General features: G+C 37.6%; 1 protein-coding gene across 10 annotated transcripts in view; it reads right to left on the bottom strand.

The window, feature by feature from the left end:
• LOC135585914 (protein SWEETIE-like) overlaps positions 1–25,891 on the bottom strand; it is an 83,194-nt gene that overhangs the window by 55,644 nt on the left and 1,659 nt on the right. For 8 of the 10 annotated variants that reach the window (XM_065111456.1, XM_065111446.1, XM_065111448.1 and 5 more), the window contains exons 2-12: positions 25,248–25,455; positions 22,876–22,982; positions 17,049–17,285; positions 16,848–16,937; positions 16,690–16,777; positions 14,407–14,471; positions 13,767–13,871; positions 11,535–11,624; positions 11,374–11,454; positions 9,022–9,090; positions 4,965–5,114 (exon numbers count right to left, since the gene is read on the bottom strand). In XM_065111456.1, the coding sequence (XP_064967528.1) occupies positions 4,965–5,114; positions 9,022–9,090; positions 11,374–11,454; positions 11,535–11,624; positions 13,767–13,871; positions 14,407–14,471; positions 16,690–16,777; positions 16,848–16,937; positions 17,049–17,285; positions 22,876–22,982; positions 25,248–25,455 (1,290 nt within the window). Of the gene's footprint in view, positions 1–4,964; positions 5,115–9,021; positions 9,091–11,373; positions 11,455–11,534; positions 11,625–13,766; positions 13,872–14,406; positions 14,472–16,689; positions 16,778–16,847; positions 16,938–17,048; positions 17,286–22,875; positions 22,983–25,247; positions 25,456–25,891 lie in introns of those variants that run through there. The other 2 variants (XM_065111451.1, XM_065111455.1) reach the window with 2 other exon arrangements.

Raw genomic sequence — 25,891 nt, 5'->3', positions numbered from 1 at the left:
GGACGCAGAGGCGAGTACTCTTGAAGAATATGCCACAGTGTTGTCATTCAAGTTGCTATAAAGGAAGCGGTGCGCAGCGAAGATTGTGCTGGTAAGGGTAGAGGCCCAGGATCCAGACAATGGTGCACTAATTGCAGCGAAGTCAGGGGACTTCGGGAGCTACTAGGCGACGGACTGTCCTAAAGCGGTGCTTCATCTAGGTGTAATCCAAGAGTGGGTGGATGAAGGTCGATTGCCAAAGGAGCGAACAAAATCGAAGGTGGAAGAGACCCTGCGATGTATTGGCAGAGGCCACACATGGAGGGACCACAATTCGAGTTCATCCCACAAGGATCAGAATGCAATGGAGATGTCACCAGGAGGCGACATGGTGCAGCAGATCGTGGTGGAACAGTTCGTGGCAATGCGATACACACAATCTAGCCCCGTGAGGGACTAGATCATACGGAGGTATGATCGGGAGCTACTAGAAGCTCCACTTCGGTGAACAACACGACAGCAAGAAGGGCTATGGATTCAAGGAGTGAAGGCCATGGTACCGTAGAGGCGGGTCTTCCGTGCGTGCATCGAATTTTGCATCGGATGAAAGCCTTGGTCATCAGCATATGGGGGCTGTGTTCCACCAAGGGAAAAGTTCGAATGCAAGTACCAGTGAGTCCCATGGAAGGGACTTGATCATACAGCGGTATGATCGAAGCAGCTGGAGAGTTTGACTGCTCCAGAGCTCATATTCGCTTAAGGGAGCCCGACAAGTCAGAGGACAAGGTCGAGTAAGCGAACGTTGCTACCAAGGAAGCTAAGGAGAACAGAATCGGTGCAAACCCTACAACGTGATGGCAGAGGCCAAGCATGAGAGTTGCAGTCTGTCTTTCCATCGACCAAAGGGAGCTGCTTGGATAACACAGAGGTGTTGAAGTAGGGGGTCGAAAGGGGCGAGGAAGCGACAACGAGTCTAGAGGGACTTAGCTACCCAAAATCAAGCATCAGTTAGACAGACTGGAGGTGGACTCGGAGGAGTACCACAGAGGCATATCTACTGATTGTGAAGAAAAGGGATGCAGATGCGAGGCGACGGATAGTAGTGCCATGGGCATGCCAGCGCTATGGTACCGCAGAGGCGGGACTTCCGTGAAAGTCATTGATCCCTTGCTCTCATGGAGGGAGAGCGCTTGGTCGTGAAAGGGGTCGAGGAGGTGGAGCATGCAGAGATAAACTCCAAGTACCGAGACAAGGCTGAAGGGCAGAGGCCAAGGAACTTCGTAAGACCGGTGTCAATGAGTTTCTCATCAAGATAGCCGAAAGTGAAGGACTTCGGGTCATGCAAGAGTGCACGACCAAGGAACGAAGTAGTCAGTACGCGGTGTTGTACCTTCGCAACTCAGGGGAGTAGGCGGCAGGGTTGATGGAGAAGACGGTACAATCCCAGAAGCGACCAAATCTATTAGAGAATTACTCCAAGTTTGGGTGAAAACTTCCTGCATTCCAGAAATTCGATGGCATTGAGAAGGTGAATCACAGTAGCTAACTCAACGCAAGGAATGCAAACACTTCAAGTGCTTCAGAAGTGTGAGCAAAGAGCAGGCGAAGGCTAGTAACCAGCTCGATGCATGGAGTACAACCTCGAGGAGGCGGGCGAAGTCAAGTAACCTTTGCCTTCTCGACCCTTAAGAGAATGGGCGAAACCAAGTACCCCAATTCTCTTATCTATCCAGCAGAGGAGCTCTGCACAAGTTCAAAGACCCTTCGAAGATAATGGAAGATAATAGTTGTCAAATCTTCACCAACGGTGATCAGTGCTACTGAGAGTAGATTGTCCGCTTCATTTCCCAACGAAATGACAATCAAAAGCGGAAGTGATGCGAACCTACTTGGATGTGACAACTAAGTGAAAGAAGAGTCAATGAGCAAATTTTATAGAGGAAGGACCCAAAACTTCAGAAGTTTGCGAGACGATGCTCGTTAAAGCTCCAACAAGCATCCACCCAGTTCAAGCAGCATTAAGCATTTGAGAGACTGGCGCAGTAAGGATGGTCTTTTCCTTCATTTGGAGGATCCGCAGGAATCAACAAGGATCAACACAACTCAGCCAACCCCACACCAGAGTCAAGAGTCATTGGTGAGTTGAAGCAGCATGGTGGATCAAAGGTTCGACTACTCAAAAACAGCAGCGGAGAGCAATTGGGAGCCAAGAGGCGCATTGTAGCTGGAGCAGAAGATTGAAGACTCAGCAAAGGCGAGGAGTTGCAGTGTCAGCAAAGGCTTCAACGAGGACGTCGAAGGAAGAAGTGGGGGAGAATGTCATGGACAAACTTCTAAACAGGATGTTTGATGTAATGCTTATGTATGTCTGTGTCTTTTGGTATGTTCATGCTTTGTACAGCATGTAGAGGGACGGCCAAAGGCTTAATAGTCTCATTTTAGTTGGGTTGGTGGCCGCTTTAGGCTTGTAAATAAAGGTTGTGTCATGTGGACACGTGTGAGAGATTTTTGATCTGTGATGGACCATTTTACCCTTTGTTGTGCAACTGTTCAGAGCTTGTAAAGTCTGTTTGTAATTTGCATTGTCTATAAAGTGTTTTTCGGAGATGTTTGCTTGTGGATCCCGAGTGAGGCGTTTTCTCTGTCCTATTCTCTCTTTTGTGGGTCCTAAGGGACCATGGGAGGCTTCGGGAGGCTGACCTTTGCGGACGGACACGCAAAGGTGCCGCACGACTTAGGCAAATCAGCTAAGTCCGTGAGAAAACGGTACACCAAGGTGTATCGCTCGGTGTGTGTGTGTATATAAGTAAAAGAAAAAAAAGGGTTTGTCTGCTCATGTGGGGAGAAGAAAATGTCACCGCCTCGTTTCTTCTACCGCATTGGGGGAAGAAACGTCACCTTGACGAGGCGACGTTTCTTCTCCCCGCGACGTTTCTTCTCCTCGTGCGGATGAGGAGAAGTCGCCGACGACGTCGAGGCCTCGTCACCTCATACGAGGAGGCGACATCTCATCTGCGGCGTCCGGCGAGGGAGGGCGACGGCGGATTGGGATCGTCAAGGGAGAGTGGCGTCGGATCTCCAAGTTCTCCTTTTTCTTCTCCCTCTTCTTTCTTCTCCCTCGATTCTCCCTCGGCTAATACCATATAGTAGCGGGCGACGACAGTCGAAATCGACCGTCACCGACCGATTTAGGGTGGTAACAAGGCAGAAGCAGCCCCAATTGGTCTGGCGGACCAACACGTACCGCCCGGTACGGGCAATATTATTCGAAATTAAAATCCTTGATTAAGAGTAAAGATCTATAGCAAAAAATATTATCAATCTTCAAGAATTTAATCAAGCACTATTTGAAAAGCACTAGTGGAAGTTGTCAGACCAATTGGACACTTAGAACGTGGGACAGACTAGAAAAGAACTAAACTCCTTTTGGTACCCTCATCTCAACGGAGAGATGAACATAGGTAGATTGACATTTGGTTGGTGCAATCACATGCCATCAAGAAATTTTACCGTGACCTTCAACTTCAGTAGCAATCCTAATGCTTTTAACCATGATTATTATTCTTACAAAAATACTGTTTAACCAACATCTAATAAATAATAATAATACACCATCATATTGTATCATATTAGCACCATGTAAACAGGTGAGAGGAGCATGACGCAAGGAAAGCCTGTCCGTGAGTCACGAAGAGAGCTCACTGCTTTAAAACAATAATAATAATAAATCAGATCAGACTGTCCGAAAAGGGCGGTTCACATCCTGATTCACACCTGCTTCAATACATACCATAAGTACCGGTCAGGCGGAAACCTTGAACCAAGCTTTTGATACTGATAGAATCACTTAGAGAAGAATCCAATGGAGCTTTGCATCTCCTTTTTTTATAGCTTCTTGACTTAGAAAGCATAATGCCTCTATGCTTATTTCCTGAAAACTTCTACCCCTCAAAGATCATCTTCATTGGGCTGCCTTAATAGACATCACACTGAGGACATCCCCACAAAAAATAGATGGCTTACAATGATAAACTATATTTACTAATCCATTGTTCTTCCAAATAATCATCCACCTGCTACTGTTTTCCCCTTCTTGTTTATAAAATTTCTGTTCATGTACTGGGCATCTTAGAAAGGCTTTGCAACATAGAAGGCATGATAGGGTTTTCACTCCATGACGGAAAGAACATAACTGCCTCTTCTCTGCTCTAGCTTACCAGCTTCATCTTCAGTTCCATCAACCCCAAAACAGGTGCTCTAAAAGTCATGGATGCTCACCTTTGGGGCTTCCAACCAAGAAGGCTCCGATTTCCTTATTCTCCTTACAGAATGATGATTGATTTATAGACAGTAACGTCACCTAATTTGCTACCTCACTTCTATTCCATTTTTTGTTTCTTTTTAAAACTATACTCTACTAAAAAGAAAATGCTTCTTTTTGCACACATAATTTATTTTATTAATCAAACAAAGCTTAGTAGGCTTGCCTAACATTTATTAATAAGACTATCTTTGTAGTCAAACCTCCAAATTTCACATTTTCTAGGAGACCATGACAATAATTATAATTGCTACACTTGCTTCAGTTACTAATTTACTATCAACTAGCATAAAGAGAATATAACATTTAGGTGATCTTTATGTTTAATTTCTTTAGTTCATTATTGATTATCAAGTTAACTATAAACGGTAAGAGCATAGAATCGATAACTGTCAATCTAGAATCGTGAATACAAATCAGAGACATTTCTTACAAAGCCACTATCAGTTGTAGTTGTAATAATATTTTTTATTCATTTCTTTCAGAAAACCAAACTTAGATAACCTAGACGTAACAGAAATGCATTTACAAAGTTGAGGCATTAAGCATAAAGTAAAATGCTTATTTCTAGGACACAAAAAAGTAGTAATTAATTGTTGGCATAGACAGAACTATATGACACATTAGGAAAGAGTAAATGAAGAATAAGAATATAAGAAAATACCCCAAACTCACTAACTAGCATCACCTTTTCCAAAGATCCACTTTCTCTCAGAGCATGTAATGTTGTCACACCATATGATATTAATCCACCAACACAAGAGGGATCCACCTTTGCCAATGCACGCAATGTCAATGCAGCTTCAATGCGCACCTGCAAAAAAAAGGTCTGAGCCTCTGTACCATAGTATCTATAAAAAGTATAAAAAATAACAGAAAACAACATAATCAGAGCTAAGCTAAAGGCTTATTACTGGAGATACCAACTGTTAATGCTAGCGTTCAGCTAATTAAAGATCTCAACAGATGGAACCAATTTCATGTAGGGTTATTGTAAACAAAATCCATGTTTCAGGACTATTTCTAGCATATTTAACTTATCAAATCATAGGCTTGAATTACCTATCAATTGGTCATCAGTTTGGGGCCTGGTTCTAGCATCGTGATAAAACATAACAAATAATCATTATTTTATATGTCATTGACCATTTCAATAGCTTTTAACTAGGAAATAGAGTTCAGACTTTTTTGCTGTCAATTTTGATCAGTTCCAATTAAGATTCCAAACAAAAAAAGGATAGTTTGCCCCATAATGAGTTTACTTCACTACAAAATGATCTGATGCTATCAGAACCACCAGGCTGCCTGCCATTGATGTATGGTGCCTTCTTGTTATGGCGTTGTATAGATAACCAATAATTTCTAGAAACAGTTAAGTAGAGAAGAACAAGATAAAAAGAGGAATTTTTTTCTATAACATGTTTTTGATGCAACAGTGCCATTAGTTTTCTTGGCAGCAGTTACCACAGAATTAATCCAGACAAATTTTGCATGTCTAACTTTAAAGTTTTAAACATAATAAGATCTTAAAACCACAACAATTGGTTGAGTAATAAGATCTTCTTTTGGCATGAACCACCAATTATCAGCACTATTAGCCAGTTCATAAATTCACTGTTCACTTAAGAGATTCCTACACAATAAGCAAAACTGGCTATCTTAAACTGACATACTGACAGTTGCTTTCCTCTTTATCACTGGTAGAGGACATCCAGATGCAAACAATTAGAATTTTTATGCATTTGGAATCCTGAAATGGTAAACACATTTCCCTATGTGAGGATAGGAGGATAAGTCTTCCATACATCAGATTTTTTATATCCACTTGTTCTCTCACCCCAAAAAAATGTGTCGCTGATATAATGACAGTTACACATTGATGCATACTTACTTTTCAGAGAACACTTTTAAGTTTGCATTTAATGGATCAAACAAATAGAATATAGAAGGATCCTAAACACGTAAATTAATTTAGAAATAACATGAAAAAATTTCTCCCTTTGCAACCCATTATGCAAAGAGCTGGTATTATCACAATTTTTTTGTTAACAGAACTTGGAGCTTATGTCCCATTCTCTATGGCTAGCCTTTTCTTCGGTAGCGGCTTGTGGATTTGACATGGTCATCCGTCATATAAGTAGAAAGAAACTAGAGTGCAACTGAACAATAATCCAGTGCAGTTCCTGGATCAGAACTAAAATTTTGCCTTTCAATTCATCATGCAAATTACTAGACAGAAGCTTTAGCTTAGGGTAGAATCGAATTAAACCAGACAAGGGGCTGAACACATCAGTTATTGTATGATCTTAAACATGGATTTCTCAAGAACTGCCAAGATAGACCAATATATGTTGCAAGCATGCCGAGTTAAGATTCAGGTAAATTATGGTGAGGGAATTAAATGAACATTTTCTGCTTAACTGGTGAATTAATCTCCAAGCCTTTACCAACTTATCTTCACTCTTACTGTTTCTGGCACATAATTGTGGTTATCATGTCATTTCTCATTCATCCCCTGCTATGCCAGTGTTGAATAGCATTAGAAAACAATTGTGTACTAAGAGACAAGGTGCTGAAAGTCAAATGAGGTAGTGAATATAATAGGATAGTTTTTATCTATACAAGGTAAAAATAGCTAATTTCAAAAGAGACGGTCGACTCAAAATCGCAATAGATGGTGAAAATAGCTAAGATCATTGGCTTCGGTCAAGTCCTTTCACTTCACCTGACCTCAAAGGAAAACCATACTACATTATAATAAGCAACAGTATCATTTTCCTCATCATAGTCATGCCCATCAAACTGCTAGCATGGCAGGTCATGTTCAAAACCCACAAAATGAAAAAGCATCCCATGCTAGTGCAGCTGTGCTGCTCATTCAATATTGATACTCTTATGACTTATCATCATGGCACCAGCATGATACAATCTGATATACAAGAAAACACCAGCACGATAGCACCAACAACATTGTATACGAGGAAATGGTTGGTAAACTAGAAAAAACTTTGGTTGATGTACTCACAGATATATATCATTCTGGTGGGAAACAATGCAATTGCTAAGAGAAGTATCCCTTTGAGACATTTTTTATAGTCTTGAAAATTGAAAAGTATACATGTCCTAAGAAATGGTTAAAAAATCCTATGTTAAAAAAAAATTAATTTTTCATTACAAGTAGACAACCTGTTCCTCAGAAGTAGTTTATACTTTATATGGCATACCGAAGCTTCAAATCCAACTTACAGAAGATTGTTAGAGTTAGAAATTGAATTGCAAAATAAAGTAACCAACCAACTCCTGGTAAACCATAAGGTGTCTTGCAAATTATAACTTTCAAGTGGGGCCTGGATCTTCAAAAATCGAAGATTACATATACTCAAGAAAAATAAATACTATAGGAGGATCTTCTAAGGAAACCTACAAACCAGCAATTACTATAGCTTTGCTTAGCTGAGCACCACATCTGATGACCAGAGCAGGTATCATCATTGTGTTTTATACAAGAGTTTGAGATAAGGTATTCATTGGGACATGTTGTCCAACTGCAGTTGAATTTATGTCTTAGCGTTGTTAGCTCACCAAAGGGCATCTATCAAACCAAGATTTTAACTACCATTCAGAACACTCAAAGAAAGATTTCAAATACTGGATGGACCAGTTTGTTCTGACCAATATCTACCTATTTAACCAACAACAGTCAGCATTTTTTATTATTTTTACATTGATACTAGTGGTACAGGTTGGTATGCAGGTCCATATACTAGTATCAGACTGGTCCACTCGAGTTACTGAAATCAGTATTGGACTGAGATTTAAATCCTTATACCAAACTATATGGACATCATCTAGAAGCCATCAAGATCTCACTAATGTGGAGTTTAAACACAATAATTAGCTTAATTTATTTCTCTTTTTAGTTTCGGTAAGATCCAAATAGCCTAGATATGGGGTTATCCATATCAGTTCTAACTTGATCTAAACCGAATTTGACAAATTCTAATTAGAATATGTTAATTAAGGTTTGAAGCATGCTTGTTTTCATAGTGCTTAGATTCCAACTCTTTTGCCTTTGCTTTCACAGTGCTTTCTGGCACAGTTAGCATGCCTCTTTGGTGGTTGACGCAGGTAAACGATTATTTAATCACCTGTCAGAACCTCCAGTGTATATATACATGGGCATGTGTCAAAACCTTTGTAGCACACTATGTTTTGGCCCACACCAATCCATGTCAATCTTGGCACCAAAATCCTTGGACCTTGGTGAATCACTATGTTTTCATTAATTTGTTTATGATTCAATAACTTACATCCATTTGATAGTTGTATATTTATCTGATGAAATGGTTCACCATAAGATCACAGTTGCAAGCTCTCATAAAATAGGACTGCATTTATTTCTCATTTCATCCACAATTGGTGTAAGGAAAAGATTTAATAATTTGTTTAATTCAAAATTTAGAAGCTTGAAGTTACAAGCTTTCAGCATCGAATCTCATGTATGTATAACACAAAAATAAAATGCAGCAAGCTTATCACCAGGACTTGACCAGATTGTTCAGACCTTATTTAACAAGAGATATGAAAGTTAACTACAACTTATCACTTAGAGAACGCCATATCTCTTTGAGTTGGAACACCTGGCATATATATAAGTCAAAAGTATCAACTTAGATAAGTCAGGACAAAGCTCGTGCCCATAAGCCTCGTAAAAAGCTTACATGTGATGAGGAATCGCATAAGGCTCCCACAACTGTGTTATCAAGGATGTTTTTGAATTCAACTGGAACCTGCACATGTCAAAACAAAGATAGAATCAACATAATGAATCACAAACAAAAAGGGCTATGACACTATTGACATGAATCCATTAAGTTTTGCAAGAAATCATTGTTTGAAGCATTTAATTAACTGCAAATATGCTGGACAGCTAATGTCACATGTGGCATGATTTAAGTGCTATAAATCAACATTACTATCCATGGTGCAACCATCGATCTCATTTCAAACCTCCAAAGTAGGTGCAAGTACCAGAAAAAAAACCGTAGGAAAGAAGGGGGATTGCCCTGGAAACTAAAGGACAAGTTTTTGTGGGAAACAATGCAATTGCCCCAGAAGCTATTGTATGCATATAAAAGCATTTACCAGATTGTGTGCACCATACAGTAGTGACCAAGATTCAATAAAAGATGGAACACACCCAACACTATATCATTAGGCAAATAACACAGCAAAAGGTGTCGTAGACATAAGTTGGACTATCAGATACAAGGTGTCATAAACCAACAATGTATTCAATGAATATCAGTCAGTACCATTGTTAATAAGGCTGTACCAAAGTGAGGCAAGTTACCATATATGTAACTGAGTGATGCCCAAAGTAGCAGGCCAAACTTTTTTTTCATATTTTCTTCTGTTCAACTCTTCCCTCTAACTTCTTCCATATTAAACACCATCTTTTTTTGCTGATGTACTCTTCCATCTTTATATATGTGTAAATAAGAAACAATCCCAACTTGACATGAGAAAGCAACATCAACTGGAACCAAACACAGAGGATAGTCAACTAGTTCCAAGCAGCTGTCCTTATTTCCAGCAGGGTCCACGAATGATGTCTAATTAAATGATGATGTGGCAGCCATACAGATGCCTAATCAGCAACATTTGGACCCAAAGATGATGTTGACCAAAGATAGCAGCTCGGCACTTGGTTTGTAAAATTGATTTTCTGAAGGTGATTAGAAAAATCAGTCGTTAAATGGTAGGAAGGAGTCACAAGCCTATTCCTAACTCATCAAGGACTACTCAGATAAGGAATCTATTCCAAGTCAAGCTGGGAATGAAATTATTCCAGGGCAAGCTTAAAGCTTTCTAATTCTAGAAGCCGGGAATTAGAAAGATTTCAAGAGCTTAAAGCAACTAGAATTAGTCATAAGGAGCTGAACCGATTAGGAGAAACTATCACTATTACAATCAGGAAAGGAGAAGGTGGTGATACTGTAGCACTATTGCAGCATGGAAATAATATGCTATTCCTGCTATATCTCTTAAAGAATCATAGACTAGGTAGATTCCCATTTAGATTAGGAGTTTTTGGATAAATAATAGCCCTGTAAATATAGATGATTGCATGTGTTTGAAGACTATTCCTGTCTTTGTTATCCTTCTTTCATAACATAAAATTTTTAGTTATAGGACTTTCAAACAAGCTTGGGGCTTCTCCGCCTCGAATGGAAGAAGCACAAATTAGAATTTTCACTACTAACACTTGAGTTCATCAAAAGAATTGACAGAATCTTTGTCTTAAAAATACCATATTTAACTTTCAAATTTCTTACAAAATACAAAATTGACACATCAAGTTAAACTTTATACTTGCTTGTTTCTTTTGCAAATAATATTATCTTGATGTTCCTTGAATCCTTCTGCAAATGTTTACTAAAAATTTGAAACGACTGATATTGGAATGTCATACTAGAAAATACCTAATCAAATTATGATATAACTGGGTAAGGCATCATACATTGTCCCTTCCCAAACCACAGATTGTGGTACACCCTTTTATTTTAGCATATTATGATATTGGAACGTGACAGAGACTTGAATCGTCGTATCTAGTTCCTTGAGAATATATAACTTCTATTTATACAAGCTGTTTTAAGCAAATAGAGAATGGGAAAATTTTGACATATTATATACCATATAACTAGACCAAACGGGCACCTTGGAATCTATTGAAGGAGTAAATTAAAGCTTAAAGCCATATCTTTTTTGCTAATCCAACCAAACATGAATTGTTTCGCTTTTCTGAACACAATGCATCACCGACTCTAATTAGTATGCCACATGCACATCATTCTGATTTCTTCCAACTTAGACATATATGTCAGAAAAATAAGTCTAAACATCATAGATACTTCTAGTTTGATATAACTTTTAATGCTAATTAAAGTTGAAGATAAATATTGTACATGAAACATGTTTCAGAAAACAGAATACCCATTTTCCAACCACAAGGTTCATGATATATCAGGTCTCTGGGTATACAAAAATGGTGTTATTTAACATCTTACCTCACCCAAATTGTTCAAAAGATAAGAGAGGATACGCAATGTGGCAACCCTCATTGATGGACTACAATCAGCAGTCTCCAGCTGAAAGAGGAAAAAGAAAAGGAATGAAATAACAACAAACAACTTGATACAATTCCATGAAATTAAAAGCTATACCAAACCTTTCTACCCAGAAAACCCAAAAAGCTGCGTTGAGAAGACTCGGTCAACTGGTCTGCTATGCCAACCCGTAGAACATATAGAACACAGGCCTTCAAAATCAAGATATAGTTTTAGGCTTTGCGCTAAGCAAGAACAAAACAATATGAAATCAAACATATGATATAATATTTTGCAGATCTTGTTTTTAAGATTGACAGCTTAGGTATCAGCAGATCATGTTTAGTGGATGTCATATTGATACAAACATGTCTTTGAAGCAACAAATCATGAAACATTCAGGACAAAGCAGGGAACATTTTGTCCTGCTTAATGATACTTGTATCCAGATAACCAAATGGAAGTCAACCAACTGTTGACCAACCCAGAAAATGTAAATTTAGAGTATCTGAATGTATATGTTGTTCCAATAGCCACTCAATAACTATCTCTGTTGAGACATCCTAGTTGTTAATGTAGGCCTCATGTTTGAGTCCACATGAGGGCATCTTGTACACGGTTTAATGTGACGAATAAATATTACTTTTAAAAAAATGTTCAATTACTCATATAAAATAGGCCTATAGCCATGTGACCTAGAATGCTTAACTTCATGATATTAGTAGTGAGCAACCTAACCTTATATATCAACATAACTCCTTGCACTTCCAATATGGACCCAATCAGAGCATCAAGGCAACGCAATCCCCTTCACTCAAAGGACTGACATCTTCATCGAGGCCCAACACATAGCCTGTTTGTAGTACAACATTTGATTATACCAAATCACAATCTGACCAGACAGGTCCACTACCTTGGAATGGCTTTTAAGTATGATTCATCTTACCGGTCTGTACCAATGTATCGATTGACTATCGGTACGATATACCGAACCGTACTGATGTATCAACACAATGCACGATGGGGCATACCAATAAACCGATATGTGCCGCCCGTATTTGTCCTTTATCAAACTGGTACATACTGCTCATACCGAGTGGTACACTACAATACGATGAACCCTGCTTTTAAGTATATGATTGATTCACCCTATTTTATTTGAAGATTTAGTTTGTTAATCTGTTATTAAAAAGAGTAGCAAAAGGTATAATATCTGATGGAAAGTGGACATCACAAAATGTATAATCCTGGAAAGAAGAAAGACATTATTAGAAACGGTTTAGATATGGAGATCAATGCTTGAATACTTAAGATGATACTTATAGTTTGCATATAACTTTGTCAACATGTATATGATCATTTAAAAGCAGAGACTGTGACCTTGGTACTTCAAGAAAACAAAGGATCAGAAACCTAAATAGACCAGGTCCACAACCAAGCCCTGTCTATCATTTGGTCACTCATTAGGCACTTCATTATGAACCCGATCCATCAAGTATATTTCCTTCGAGATAAAAGAAAATTCTTCTCTAGTCAGGATTTTTCCTTTCCTTGATGAAGGATAGCATGGATTAAACCCTTTGATATGAGCCAGACAAATGATAGAAATATGTGATGTGCTAAGGAAATGAATGATGATACTCACTGGGTACTTTCAATACATGTCAGATTCTTCAAAACAATCTTAGATACATAAACCACTTACACTTGTGTTAATTGTTGACATTTGCATCTAATACTTATGTCACCATCAAACATGTTCAATACAGGTAAAATGTATGGATTCTGGAATTTTGACGTAATGTTTATAATGTCCTTAATGTTTTGATAGTTGTGTGAATGTTTTAAATTGCATACATGATGATCGTTTATTATTCAAAATTTCAAACTGTATGTAATATTTTTAACATATTAGATTTATAATGCATATTTATCATTTGCCGCGTCTACTTGCAGTGCTCTACTTTCTATGATTTGGCATTCTAACATGCTGTCTGATGTCACATTTGTGTCCTTTCTTAATAAGCTTTTATTGGGTTTCTTATAGTGAAGACAGAGGGTTTCCTTCAAGTTCTAGGATCTAGCAAGCAACTTAATAGGAAACAAAAGTGAATCAGGCATATAGTAGAAAATTATATCTCAGTGAAAAATATGATTTAGTTAACTATACAAACAAATGTCAAGCAGACCAAAAACTACCCAAGGTTGTGTTGCATCTCTTCATATAGATAATTATCCAAACCTAATACAGTTGTGGAATCTTTCATAGACAATTAAATCCATACGACGGATGAAAAGTAACTTCAAATTGAGCTACACGAGAAGACTCCTGTTATCGAGGAGCAAAAGAATACCAGCACGTGAGGATCAGCAAAATCATTCCCTTTAAGAATGTCCATCACAACTAAAGCAAAATTTTGAAGTTCACTATCTGGGATATTATACTTGTGATGAAGAACCTGCAACATGTAATACCACAGTGGAGATAAACACTAAAGTACGGATTCAACCAAGCAGCCAGCAAATTTAAGAGGCACTTTCACAATTAATTATAAGAATATATGTTAAGTAATCCAAGAAGAAATGTAAAAACAAGAATCATTCTGAAGTAATATCCAATAAAATAGTTAATACAGAGTACAAATTGGCTCACATTCAGAATAAAAGATCATGCTGAAAAAGTAGAGAATTTTGTATATTTCTTCCTTTGACAAGGACAACAGTGATTCACAACCAGTTGAACAGAGAAACCACAAAGAGGTAAACAAGTCAAAAAACTAGCAATGTGTAGAAGAAAATTATGTCTAACAAAGGATAAAATGATTATGTACCTCTTCCTAACATTAATTATCTGAGTATGAGCTACAATACTTCTTCATAACATTGATAATATGGGTATGAAACTGAATTAAAACTATGATACCTGGTCACAGATAGCAATGTGAATAAGCTCCCTGACCACAAAAGGAATTAGGAAACATGGAATAAGCTTACCTGTAGAAAAGATACCCATGATAATGTGAGGCCAACCCAAAGGTCCTTTGCACGAACTCCGCTTGCTGTAAACAAAAAGGAGAAAGAAAAGTGCAAAAAGAGAATATTAGCAGATATAGAAAAATACAATCAATTGAGTAGAAATGGTCATATTTGATAGAGTTTTTTGCAGAGAACAGTCAACAATTTGCTCAATGAAATGTCAAACAACTGCCTCTCAAAGTTCAATAAGAAAAAAAGAACACATATGAATATACAATATTCACATAAAAATGTTTTCTTGGTTTCCTTTATGCTACTTTCCTTTGTACCATCTACATATCATAGGTTGTGAACTGAAAACAAACCATATAATGGTAAAGAGTGACTTGGAGATTCTTACAGGTGTTAGTCAGATAATTGTATTTGTTGTAGTGATACCAGATACAAGCTGTTATGCAAGATCACACAATTTTGTAGTCACTAGAATAATTCTTTCAAATTAGCATCCTTCAGAAACGACAACTTATCCATGGTAAAATCCTGGTTGTTACTGCTGTAACAACCCTAGTTTGATCCCACATCAGAAGTGAGAGAAGTTTGCAGTTAGTCTATAAAGACTGCCACTAATTGGGCTTAAGCATGTCAGACCATATGACTCTATGAATATCAAGTTAATAGATTATCTATCCCATTCTATTTGAGTCATGACAAATGGTATCAAAGTTGTCTTAGTATTTGATAACAGGGGCCTAAGTAGGAAAGGACCACCCATAGAAAGCATTGAAGGCACATCAAAAATGTGAATTATTGTGCTGAGCATCATGTGCTATGATTTGATTCTAGGATATGTTGACTCTCAACGAAGACGTCAAACCCTTAAGTTGGAGAAATTGTAACAACTTTAATTTAATCTTACATTAGAAGTGGGACTGTGGGAGAAAACTTGAGTTGATCTACCACTTAAGCATTTAGGGCCACATGGTTTTAAGCTTATCAAATTAATGGGTTATATATACCATTCGGCCAAGTCTAAACAACGACAAAGCATATCATCAATCCCACACAAAATTTGGACTACTCAACCATCTCTTCCAAGCATTAAAGGTATCTTCATGCATGTGCCAGCAGCCCTTTCTTTCTTTTCTATTCTTTTCTTTTCCTTGCTTTGCTTAGTAATGAAATCGCTGTTTTGTACATTATTGCAGCAAAGAATGACAAGATATTATCTGCTTTTTACAAAAAAAAAGATATTATCTGCTAACAATACACAGAAATTCTGAACACAAGTTACAAAACACTAACAGATCACCGACTAATCAGATTTTAGTACATTAATTTTATAAAACAATATTCACAACTGTATATCACTCATTTCACATGCAGCTATCATTTCACTCCCCATTAATCTCAACTAGATTCCAACAGTGCACCTCAATTTGCACAACAACAACAGAACAAATAGAACAGAGAATAAGAATCAGAATAACTGAAGCAGTGAAAACCTATAGGTCAATCAATAAACAATAGAACATAGTCACACAATGTAACAAGAATTCATGAATAACAAAGTTAAAATGAAACATGTTAAACTAAAAAGCAAAATCTCTCTGAACCAGTTCAGGACTACAGTCAACAATTTAAACATTTAAACACAACTCCAATGGACACACATTGCTGAAATACATGCATGCACGCCAAAATCATAAAGTATAACTCAAGCAAGTCAAGACTTAAAGCCTATCAGCCAGCACACATGCAAGTCAAGTAACCAAATTCGTAGCAGAAGTCTGTGGAATGCAAAAAATATATATAAGAGTTCTTTTTTATTTTGGACAGTAGACGGAGCTGGAGCAAAGGCAGAAGCAATGCCTTGACATGGCAAGAGGTCGTGCTGACCACCATCAGCAAAGCACAACATCATTAGGCGATGCCACCACAGACTTGATGGCAGAGCCCAAATGGGAAAATAGGAAAGGAAAGATATTAAGAAGTGCCTACCTGTATAACATCTGGCTTAGTTTTATACTAATCTGTCAAATTTCAAAAATTAGTCATGCCAAAAATCCTACCAAAGGCAAATCTAGTCGACAGGGAGCTTACCTTCAAAATTAATGTGTATGTAGAGAACATCTACAATATTAGTTTATTTTCTCTCGCAACCAAGAAACAGATGTACAAATTTTAGCTAGGCTTGGTGGAGCATCTAGAAGAAGAGGAACATGACCAACCAAATTGTAGGGAGAGCATTTATTGCAGAAGCATAAATAAGTCATGCCAAAGAAAGGAACAATCAATCTTTACCTCTAACAAATGGTAATATAAAGTGCTTTTGCAAACCATCCTCCAACATCCGTACAGGAGCTGGACCTTTATTCCCTTGTTGTTTCACCTAAAAAGATACGTTTTCTCAAATTTTACCTCATGTGACAAACTTCAAAATATAGTGGTTGCTGAATTACCTGTGCCTCAGGATTCATTGCAAGAGCAAGCAAACCACCCAAGGCTTCAGCAAAAGCATCCCTAACAGATGAAACAGGATCATCAAGAGCCTAACCAACCAAAAAGAGGACAAGGTTGAGCAAATGGATAGATTAAAGTTATGCATAAAAAAATGTTAAGGGAAAAAATCATGAACCAATTTGGAGAAAGAGACGGCATACTTTGAGGCAATACAAAATAGAATTTTCAAGCTCTGTGATTCCTAATCCAGGTCCACCTATACTGGCAAATGCCTTCAAGCATCTTGCTGCAGCCATTCTAACGATGAATGATTTGTCACTTACACCAACACGCATTACCATGCGGTATGCTTCTGAATACGCCGTAGAGGGACCACTTCCACCACATCCTTCCAATGCATTCCCAAGCATTTGTAATGCATCTTTTCTAACAAAATCCTGAAGTTATGGTTTAAAAATTATAAGAATTGCTTAGGAAGATAAACATATGCTTTCTATGTGGAAAAAAAAAGAATAATATAAGAACAAAAACTGATGGAAGATCCTAAACTAGAATATGAACCCATAAAGCCTTAAAAATCAATATCAAGAAATTAAGAACATCATGATAACCAATAAAAACAGCAATATCAAATAAAAAAAGTAGATGCAAGCATGAATCAACACAATGATGCCATATACATCAGTGATCTAGTCAAGATCTAACCAATCAAACAATTACAGATCTATAAACTAAATCTATCTTTGGTGAGCCAGACAATTAATTCTAATAATTCTTGCTGGGATGCAGAGGGAAGGGGTTTGATTTACAGAAGAATCAGAAAAACAAGAAAAGAACATATGCCAATGGTCCGTATCTAACTAATCAAAACAATAACAGATTCATACACTATATGTTAGTTTGGAAACTTGATAGACAATTCTGATTATTAATGCTAGATAAAGGTAAGAGCTTTGATTGATTAAAGAACAACAAACAAAAAGAACTAATCCAATTGTTTAAGCAATTTAATTTTTAACTGTAATAACCATAAGTAGAACATACCACTATTATATTTGCATCTGATAAACAGATTATTTTTGGCTACCCAGAATAATCAAGATGTGCTCACATTTATATAAAATAACCTGTCGGCCGCCTAACTAATTGGGGTAAATATATATTATATACAGCCTTCTGCCAAACCCATCTTGAGAATAGCTGCTTGGAAATCCAGAACCTCAATTAGCCTATGTCTGTCCTCATTTAAACATCTTTGTCAGAGACCAGGAGTGTAGTTAGTGATTAAAAGAAACTAGAAAAGAAAAAAGATAAATATAGAGAGAAGGGAGAAGAACTAATGGACCACCTTGTTCAACCAAATTAAGACTCATTTAGGAGTCACTAGAAGCTGTTGTGTCAATCTATTAAAAGATGATGATGATTAACATCATTCATGACCTGCCATCAAGTTCACCAAAAAAACAAAACAGTATGACAATTCTGTTTTGAACTCTAATTCATTATTAGAACCTCACATTTTCAAAAATTACTTCATGCTCCTGAACATTTGTTCCAACCTAATTATACAATTTACCCACACACAGTGATTTAAAAAGCGCTAGGCGCCAAAAGGCGCCAAGGTCCAAAAACGTCCGAGGCGCTAGGCGCTCGCCCGAGCGTAGCGAGACGCTAAAATATAAAAATATATAATATAATTAATAATATAATTATTTAAAATTTTAAATAAAAATATTCTATTAAATTAAGAAAATCTAAGATACAAAATCATAATGTCACATTAACAAAAAGTTTCAAATTTCAAAACAATAAAATTTTACATCAAAATAAAAATTAACAACATTAAAATCAAAATAATATAATATTAATCTATTAACAGTATTGAAAATTAATCATTTAAAAATTTAAATAAACTTAATATTAAGAGTATACTGTATACTGAGCCTGACGGAGAAACGAGGAAGCGGCAAGCGGCGGCAGCGGGAAAGAAAAAGGGAGCAGGAGGCGCGAGCAGCGGGAGGGCTCGCGGGAGTCGCGAGCAGCGGGGAGGCTCGCGGGAGGGCTCGCGAGAGTCGCGAGCAGCGGGAAGGCTCGCGGGAGGCGCGAGCAGCGGGAGTGCTCGTGGGAGGCGCGAGCAGCAGGAGGGCTCGCGGGAGTCGCGAGCAGCGAGAAGGCTCGCGAGAGGCGCGAGCAGTGACAGCGACGAGCAACGGCAGCGGGAGCAAGAGCGACGAGCAGCGAGATCGGGAGCGGCAGCGACAGCGGGTTAGGGTTGGGTAAGGGTTATATCGGTTTAGTTGGTTCAACCAACTAACAACCGAACCAGGACCGAACCAGACCTAAAATCCTGGTTCGATCACTTGGTTTACCCAGGCGCTCGCCCGAAGCGCCCAGCGCCTGGGCTCGGGCGAGCGCCCAGGCGTGCCTGTTTGAAGCGCGCCGCCTGGGACATTAGCGAGGCGCTCGGGCCTCGTCTCGCCTCGCCCGAGCGCCTAGGCAAGCGCCCGAGCGCCTCTTTCAATCACTGGCCACACATCAACTTTTGTCACAAAGACTAACCTAAACCTTGGGTTTAGTAAACCAAGAAATTATAAATTTTAATCTAGTTTCACTTTGTGTAAATTTGCAATGCTACTTTAAACCCTAATTTGCACAAATAAAGAAAAAGAACCCTTTAATTGTTACATTCTTTACTAAACAAAGAAGATGCCTTGCCCTTGCCAACATGCAATGATGGCTGCAATACAAAACATGGAGATAGAGAAAATTGCTAAAGGGAGATGGGGAATTGACAACCAACAGATAGGTGACCAGTGATGAAGGAATAGAAAAGAAGGGAGAGGATAAAAGGAACAAAAAAGGAGGTTATTTTCTCTTTTTAATTTCAAAAGATACTTGCAAATGCGTAAAACAAAAAAATTACCTAATTATTGCCCCCTAGTTTATGGCAGTGTATTACCCAAAGTGCAATTAATCTGTCAACTTCAGGGGACAGGATGTAATTTTCTGTAATGTGAAGTTCAAATATCACAAAAGTAGCCTTTTTAAGATGAAATGCTCACTTGTTAAAAACATAGATGGTGCAACAAAATCGGCAACCACATACTCATAGTATCCTAACCATATGGGGATAAATACATAGAACTTTTACAGCCATCAAATAGATCTTTTACAGCCATCAAACTGTACTGAGGGAAATGTCAACAGAGAATGGTCTAGCCAATAACACAAATACCAGTTCAGCTAATTGTCCAACTAATATCAATCATATTTCCCAATAATACAACTAGAATTCATGTTAGATACTCACCAAATGGATAAAAGTTATAACAAAAATCTGATGCAATTCAAAGAAGAATTTTTTATGGGATTAGTAAAAACCAAGGAATTATCAAACTTGAACCCAAAATTAAATTTTGTATATCGAATGCAATTACCACAAAGAAACTACCACATTGCCCCACCCCCATGTTGCATTTGGGGAAACACATGGAAAAATTACTGAAAACACACAAAGAGAACAAGAAGGGGTAAAAAGATGCATGCCACCAATACAAGTCCAAAAAACGATGAAACCAAACTGATAAAAATTCCAGTAAAACAACAGAAGATATAAAAATGCAACTCAACACCGACGTTCTATTCCAAGCATCATTTGCAAGACCCATCTATGACCTAAATCATGGATTAAAATTTCAGTCAGGTACTGACACTAGCTGGACTGATACAGTACCAACGTCATACAGTGTATTGAGTGTCAGTATAGATCAGTACCGATTGCCAACATTGTGTCAGTATAGATCGGTACCAATTGCTAACACTGTGTCAGTATAGATCAGTGCCAATTGCTAACATTGTGTTGGTATAGATCGGCACCAATCGGTAACATCTAGAGAATCTGGACCACTATAAGCAAAAAGAGACAAACAGAACAACATACCGGGGAGGAGGCAATCACACTGACGACAACCCAGAGGAGGCAGTGACAGAGGTAGGGAGAAGGCAGTGATGTCAATGGGAGGAGGCAAAGGCGGTAGAGCCACATGCGAGGGAATTCAGGAATCAAGATTAGGAAGTAGGGGACAAGGATGACGAACACCGATAACAGGCAGTAGCTTACCGCCCATTACAGTCAATACCTGGTAAGTGCAACCAGGCAATAAGCCTGGTATCGAATCAGATCCAGCGAAGTCACCCAGTTTCACTATTTTACCTGGATCAGCATGCTGGTCAACTATCAAACAGTAAATACCAAATTTGTACTGACAGCTAACCGATTTCTAAACCTTCACCTATACAAGGATGAACACAACATGATAAGATTCTTCAGTCCTCAAATGTGTTATCGTCAACATTGTCTAAAGACTCTAAACTCTAAACATCAGTAAACTAGGGGAGAAAATAGCTCAATGTTGAAAATAGGATAATGCAAGCATAGTTAGCATGATCCAACCCAACACTTAAAAACTGATCAAAACAAGATCATAGATTTCCAATAAACAACAGGAGATACAGATGTACAACTCAACTCAAACTTTATTCAGTCCTTAAATACGAGCAATCCTCAAGTTGAACTTAAATTCTGAATACCTAACATCAGTAAACAGGCAAAAAGAACATTAGATTGTTCGAGAATCGACAGTAAAAAAATACAAGGTGTTCATGCATGGATTGCAAGTAGTGGATTCAAACCATAACTTGAACTTGGCCATGCTACACTGAGACCTACTACAAAATGGTCGGAGACTCAGAGTAACCCAGTCCGGCAGGTTGAGTCGTTCTTACCCAATCATCTGGTTCTATTGGATCCCAACTGGGTTTTAAATATATTTGGGCCAAGTTCCAGCCTAATTCCAATCAAGTGTCTTGGTCAACCATAGATAGATGGTCTCAATCAATTTCCAAATCTTCGCAATTGTTTTCTTATTGGTCCCACCAGTTCTCAACTATAGCAACTAGTTTGCACTGCTCCAAGCCAACAGTGCACCTATCACTACCGATTTTGGTCTTGAATAATTTTCAACTAGCATTAACTAATTTAGTTGTTTCCTTATTCATCTCAGCTAGTTATTAACAATCCCAACAACTTTTGGCTGATCTGGACAAATATCACACCTGTTGTTACTACTATCTTTCATGGATCTCAAACAATTTTTGAAAGTTTTCAATGATTTGAAATCATTTAAAAGGGCAACAGAATATTTTGAAGGCCTAATTCAATGCCAAACCCTATAGCTGATCTCAAACCCAATTTAGATCCTAGGAACCTTAATAGAATTGTGCAAGTTGCATGAAACACGTGGAACAAGTCCCCAATCATCAACAAGCTCTTAGATCTCATACCTCCACATGTCTCGTACGTGAACGATAGAATCATGTCATCGACAAAACAGATATGATTTCACACCACTGACACACAATGTAGGGAACCGAACTCAATTCGTTCATCCATTTCTTATTCTATATTTCAATGTTCTTACACCTTTTTATAGGGCCAAATACAAAAAATGTAGAACTAAGTAAAATTATAATTGCATCAAATCAAATATATGATTAATTCTTTCCTTCAAAGAAAATAATAATCTTGACTTGATTTGAAAAATAATCTTACTCTCTTCATGATGACATTTTTGATTGATAAACTTTGAGATAAAGATAAATCTTCATAATATCCTCAATCAAGATCTGTAATTTTCAATTACAATCACAATCACCTTGATTTCTTCTAATTTTTTCAACGTTTGCTTCCTTCAGAGTAACCTAGGAAACTTATGATTTATGTGAAATAACCCTAAACTAATCAAATTTAAATAATTTATTTAAACAAGTGATAAACTAAATTGGTCTTGATGTGAAAGATAACTACATCACATAGCGACCAACACTAGTGTAGCTCTATAATATGTGGCAATCATTGTAAGAACATAATTTAAATTATTTCATCCGCATTACATTCAAGAAGAATAAAGTAAGTAGCAACATAGAAACACAGAGTAAAACAAAAGAAAGATGCATCACAGAAAGTACCTCATAAAACTTCATTAATTTTGCAGCAAGACTGGTTGTTTCTGTCAAACCTGAAGTAATCCTACGCCCAAATAAACTATACAATTCTCCCAAACAATGTGCCACACCTTCACCACAATTTAGAAGAAAAAAAGAACAATAAGAATGCAGAAATATTTTGTCAAAGAAGCATAAATATTGAAATAAATTACAAAGCACTAGGAGGGAGTTGGTCGATTATGCTACTAGGTACAAATAAATCAGTAGTTGGGATCAAATTTTCAAATGTCAGTTCAATACCAGTTTCAACTTGTTGGAGCAATATGACACTCAGATAGATAGAAGATAAGACCATGCGACCCGGTATCACTCAAAAACTAACCAAAAAAGAAATAAGACTGGGAAACCAAACAATGCCATGTGAGGTCCACTACATTGATTGGCCAACAAATAACAATAGGTATATAGCAATTTGACCAGTATTTAAAACCATGCTTGGGATTTTACCATATCGAGGTTTTCGTAAGCTTCAAACAGCTATATACCATGTTAGATATATTAGTGTTGTATAAGAACCCAATCAGATAGTACTCAGCTCTTAAAAGGCAAAGAGTCTGCCAACATCTTTAGTATAAATCTTTTGAACTCTACTAACTATACTTGTGGGAGAAATCATGGGTCGCCTTACCGATCCATACCGGTGTACCGACCGACCATCAATACAACATGTATTGATCCATACCGACATACCGACACATGATATGGTAGGATGTACCAACAAACCGATATGTACTGCCTATACCAATCCCCTGTCGAACCGGTATGTACCAAGCAGTATGCCATGATACGATGAACCTTGGGAGAAATTGAGAAAGAGCTTTTTATTTCACATAAACCTTATATGAGTTATCACAAATAACCTCATTACCATTGTTTGCATTCTGACCAAGCGAATGACATCATAAGTTGACTTTTACCCCACGTTGTCAACACCAAGTAACAACAATAGAGTATCTTAAATATTTCATTGTTTTTCTTGATAAATATAAACTTCACAACAAAAACTCCAGTGCAAATGAGACACCTATGTACCCAATGAAACGAAAACCACGTGGTGAATCATGAACAATGACAGATACTCCATGCACCCAATCAAACACCCAAAAATTAGAGAAAAATTCAATAATAATGCCATTTTTTCAGCCATAATTAATGGATTGGTCTCGGGTAAGTATTTAACCGAGCCCAAAGAGTGGGAGTGTATTAAGAAGAAATTTGATGAAATCAATATTTGGGTGTCTCAGTGATCAAAAATGGGTATAACAAGCATTTTTATAAGGGCTATGTGATTTCGTTTCTACCTTGTCAATTTATGCACCTGGGTGGGAGTATTAAGAAGAAATTTGATGAAATCAATATTTGGGTGTCTCGGTGATCAAAAATGGGTATAACAAGCATTTTTATAAGGGCTATGTGATTTCATTTCTACCTTGTCAATTTATGCACTGGGTGCCAAATTGGGTGGGTACGCAACTTGTGCCCATGTATTGCCTAGACTGTGATTACATGATGGCTATGACAACTGCATGCCGCTAGGCCAGAATGGGCATCATATATGTGACATGTGCACACCACATCTTAGATCAGCAAGCACTCATCGAGCATTTTTTTCAATAGATCAAAAAAGTATCATGGAGAATGTTTTTCACTATTCCATTGATGTTCTTGGACATCAATGATAAGTAATATTCAAATACAAGGGCACTACCCAGGTTGTGATGCACATTCAATATTCTTTACACTTTACAGCCATGATGTGCAGGATTAACTGATCCTAATCTAGTGGATATCAGTCAAGACTAGACTCAAAAAACCCTTGATTGTTTGAAGATCATTGGAAAAAGCCTTCAACTAATCCTGATCCCACCAGTTCTAAAACCTTAGCCATCTGATTATTTGAAAGTTGGTCAAAACAATTTTGACTAACCACATCAATCCAGTTTAATTTGCACTCAAAAACCTGAAAATGCAACTCTATTGTACAAAAGCATTTATTCCCATCATATTTACCCAAATAAAATGATAGCTCCTATTATGGTTGATTATACTATAATAAATATATATCATGGATGTTGCTCATGTATTTTTAAATCAGTTTCATATGATGTCATAGACATGTATCAATCTCTTCCATCCTTATGCATATCTATGGATCCAATTTAGTGGTTGTAGGATCATAATTTTTACCATCCCACAATATAGAGACATCTTACTGGAGTCCCTTTATAAGATATCATGTGGCACTTAGTCATCAATGCAAGAACTTTTATCAAAATAAACAGTCATTTTAACTTTTATGAATCCAAAGTATAGCCAGAGTTTGCCATTTTAACCTGCACAAGAGAGTGGCTCACTCCTTTTGCCATCAGCTAGCCATCCTTGGAGACTGCTAACTCTAGAGTATATAGAAATTCCATCACCTTTTGAAATTACTCTCCCCATTGCTAGTGAGGCAAGTCTTCTAACAGGGAGTCGTGCCCCTAGAATAAGCAAAGAGTAGAGTGCATCCTCACACTTCCGTTGCCACTGTTGTATAGATTCCTGCAACCATAACACCTGAAAAGCTTAACACCAACCATGCAATTTCATTCCACCTACTGGCATGGAATAGTCATCCCAACACAACAACAAAATGGTAACTCCAAACAAAAGAAATTTTCAAAATGGATAAACAACATCCTCTGTCAGCAAAAACACGACAAAGAGGATCTTTTCTACTCTTCCAATACTTAATTTTGAGTTTCATCCTAGCGATACTTGCGAAAAACATCCATAAGAAAACAGATAAAAGGCCAGAAATTTTAATGGAAAACAGATACAGTGGTCTAGGACCTGACAAGAACTGCCAATTCAGAATGCAAGTTGCATGCGACGTATGATACGCTCAGGAAAGTCATCAACAACATTATCAAGCAATACAGTGAAAAAGAATCTACTGTGGTTACCCAATTCTTAAGTTGGAAATTATCATAACAAT

This window comes from Musa acuminata, chromosome BXJ2-6 (assembly GCF_036884655.1).
Source record: "Musa acuminata AAA Group cultivar baxijiao chromosome BXJ2-6, Cavendish_Baxijiao_AAA, whole genome shotgun sequence".
In the NCBI taxonomy this organism is placed as follows: domain Eukaryota; kingdom Viridiplantae; phylum Streptophyta; class Magnoliopsida; order Zingiberales; family Musaceae; genus Musa; species Musa acuminata.
The sequence above is the reverse complement of the archived record's forward strand: the minus strand, read 5'-3'. Positions and strand labels throughout refer to the sequence as shown.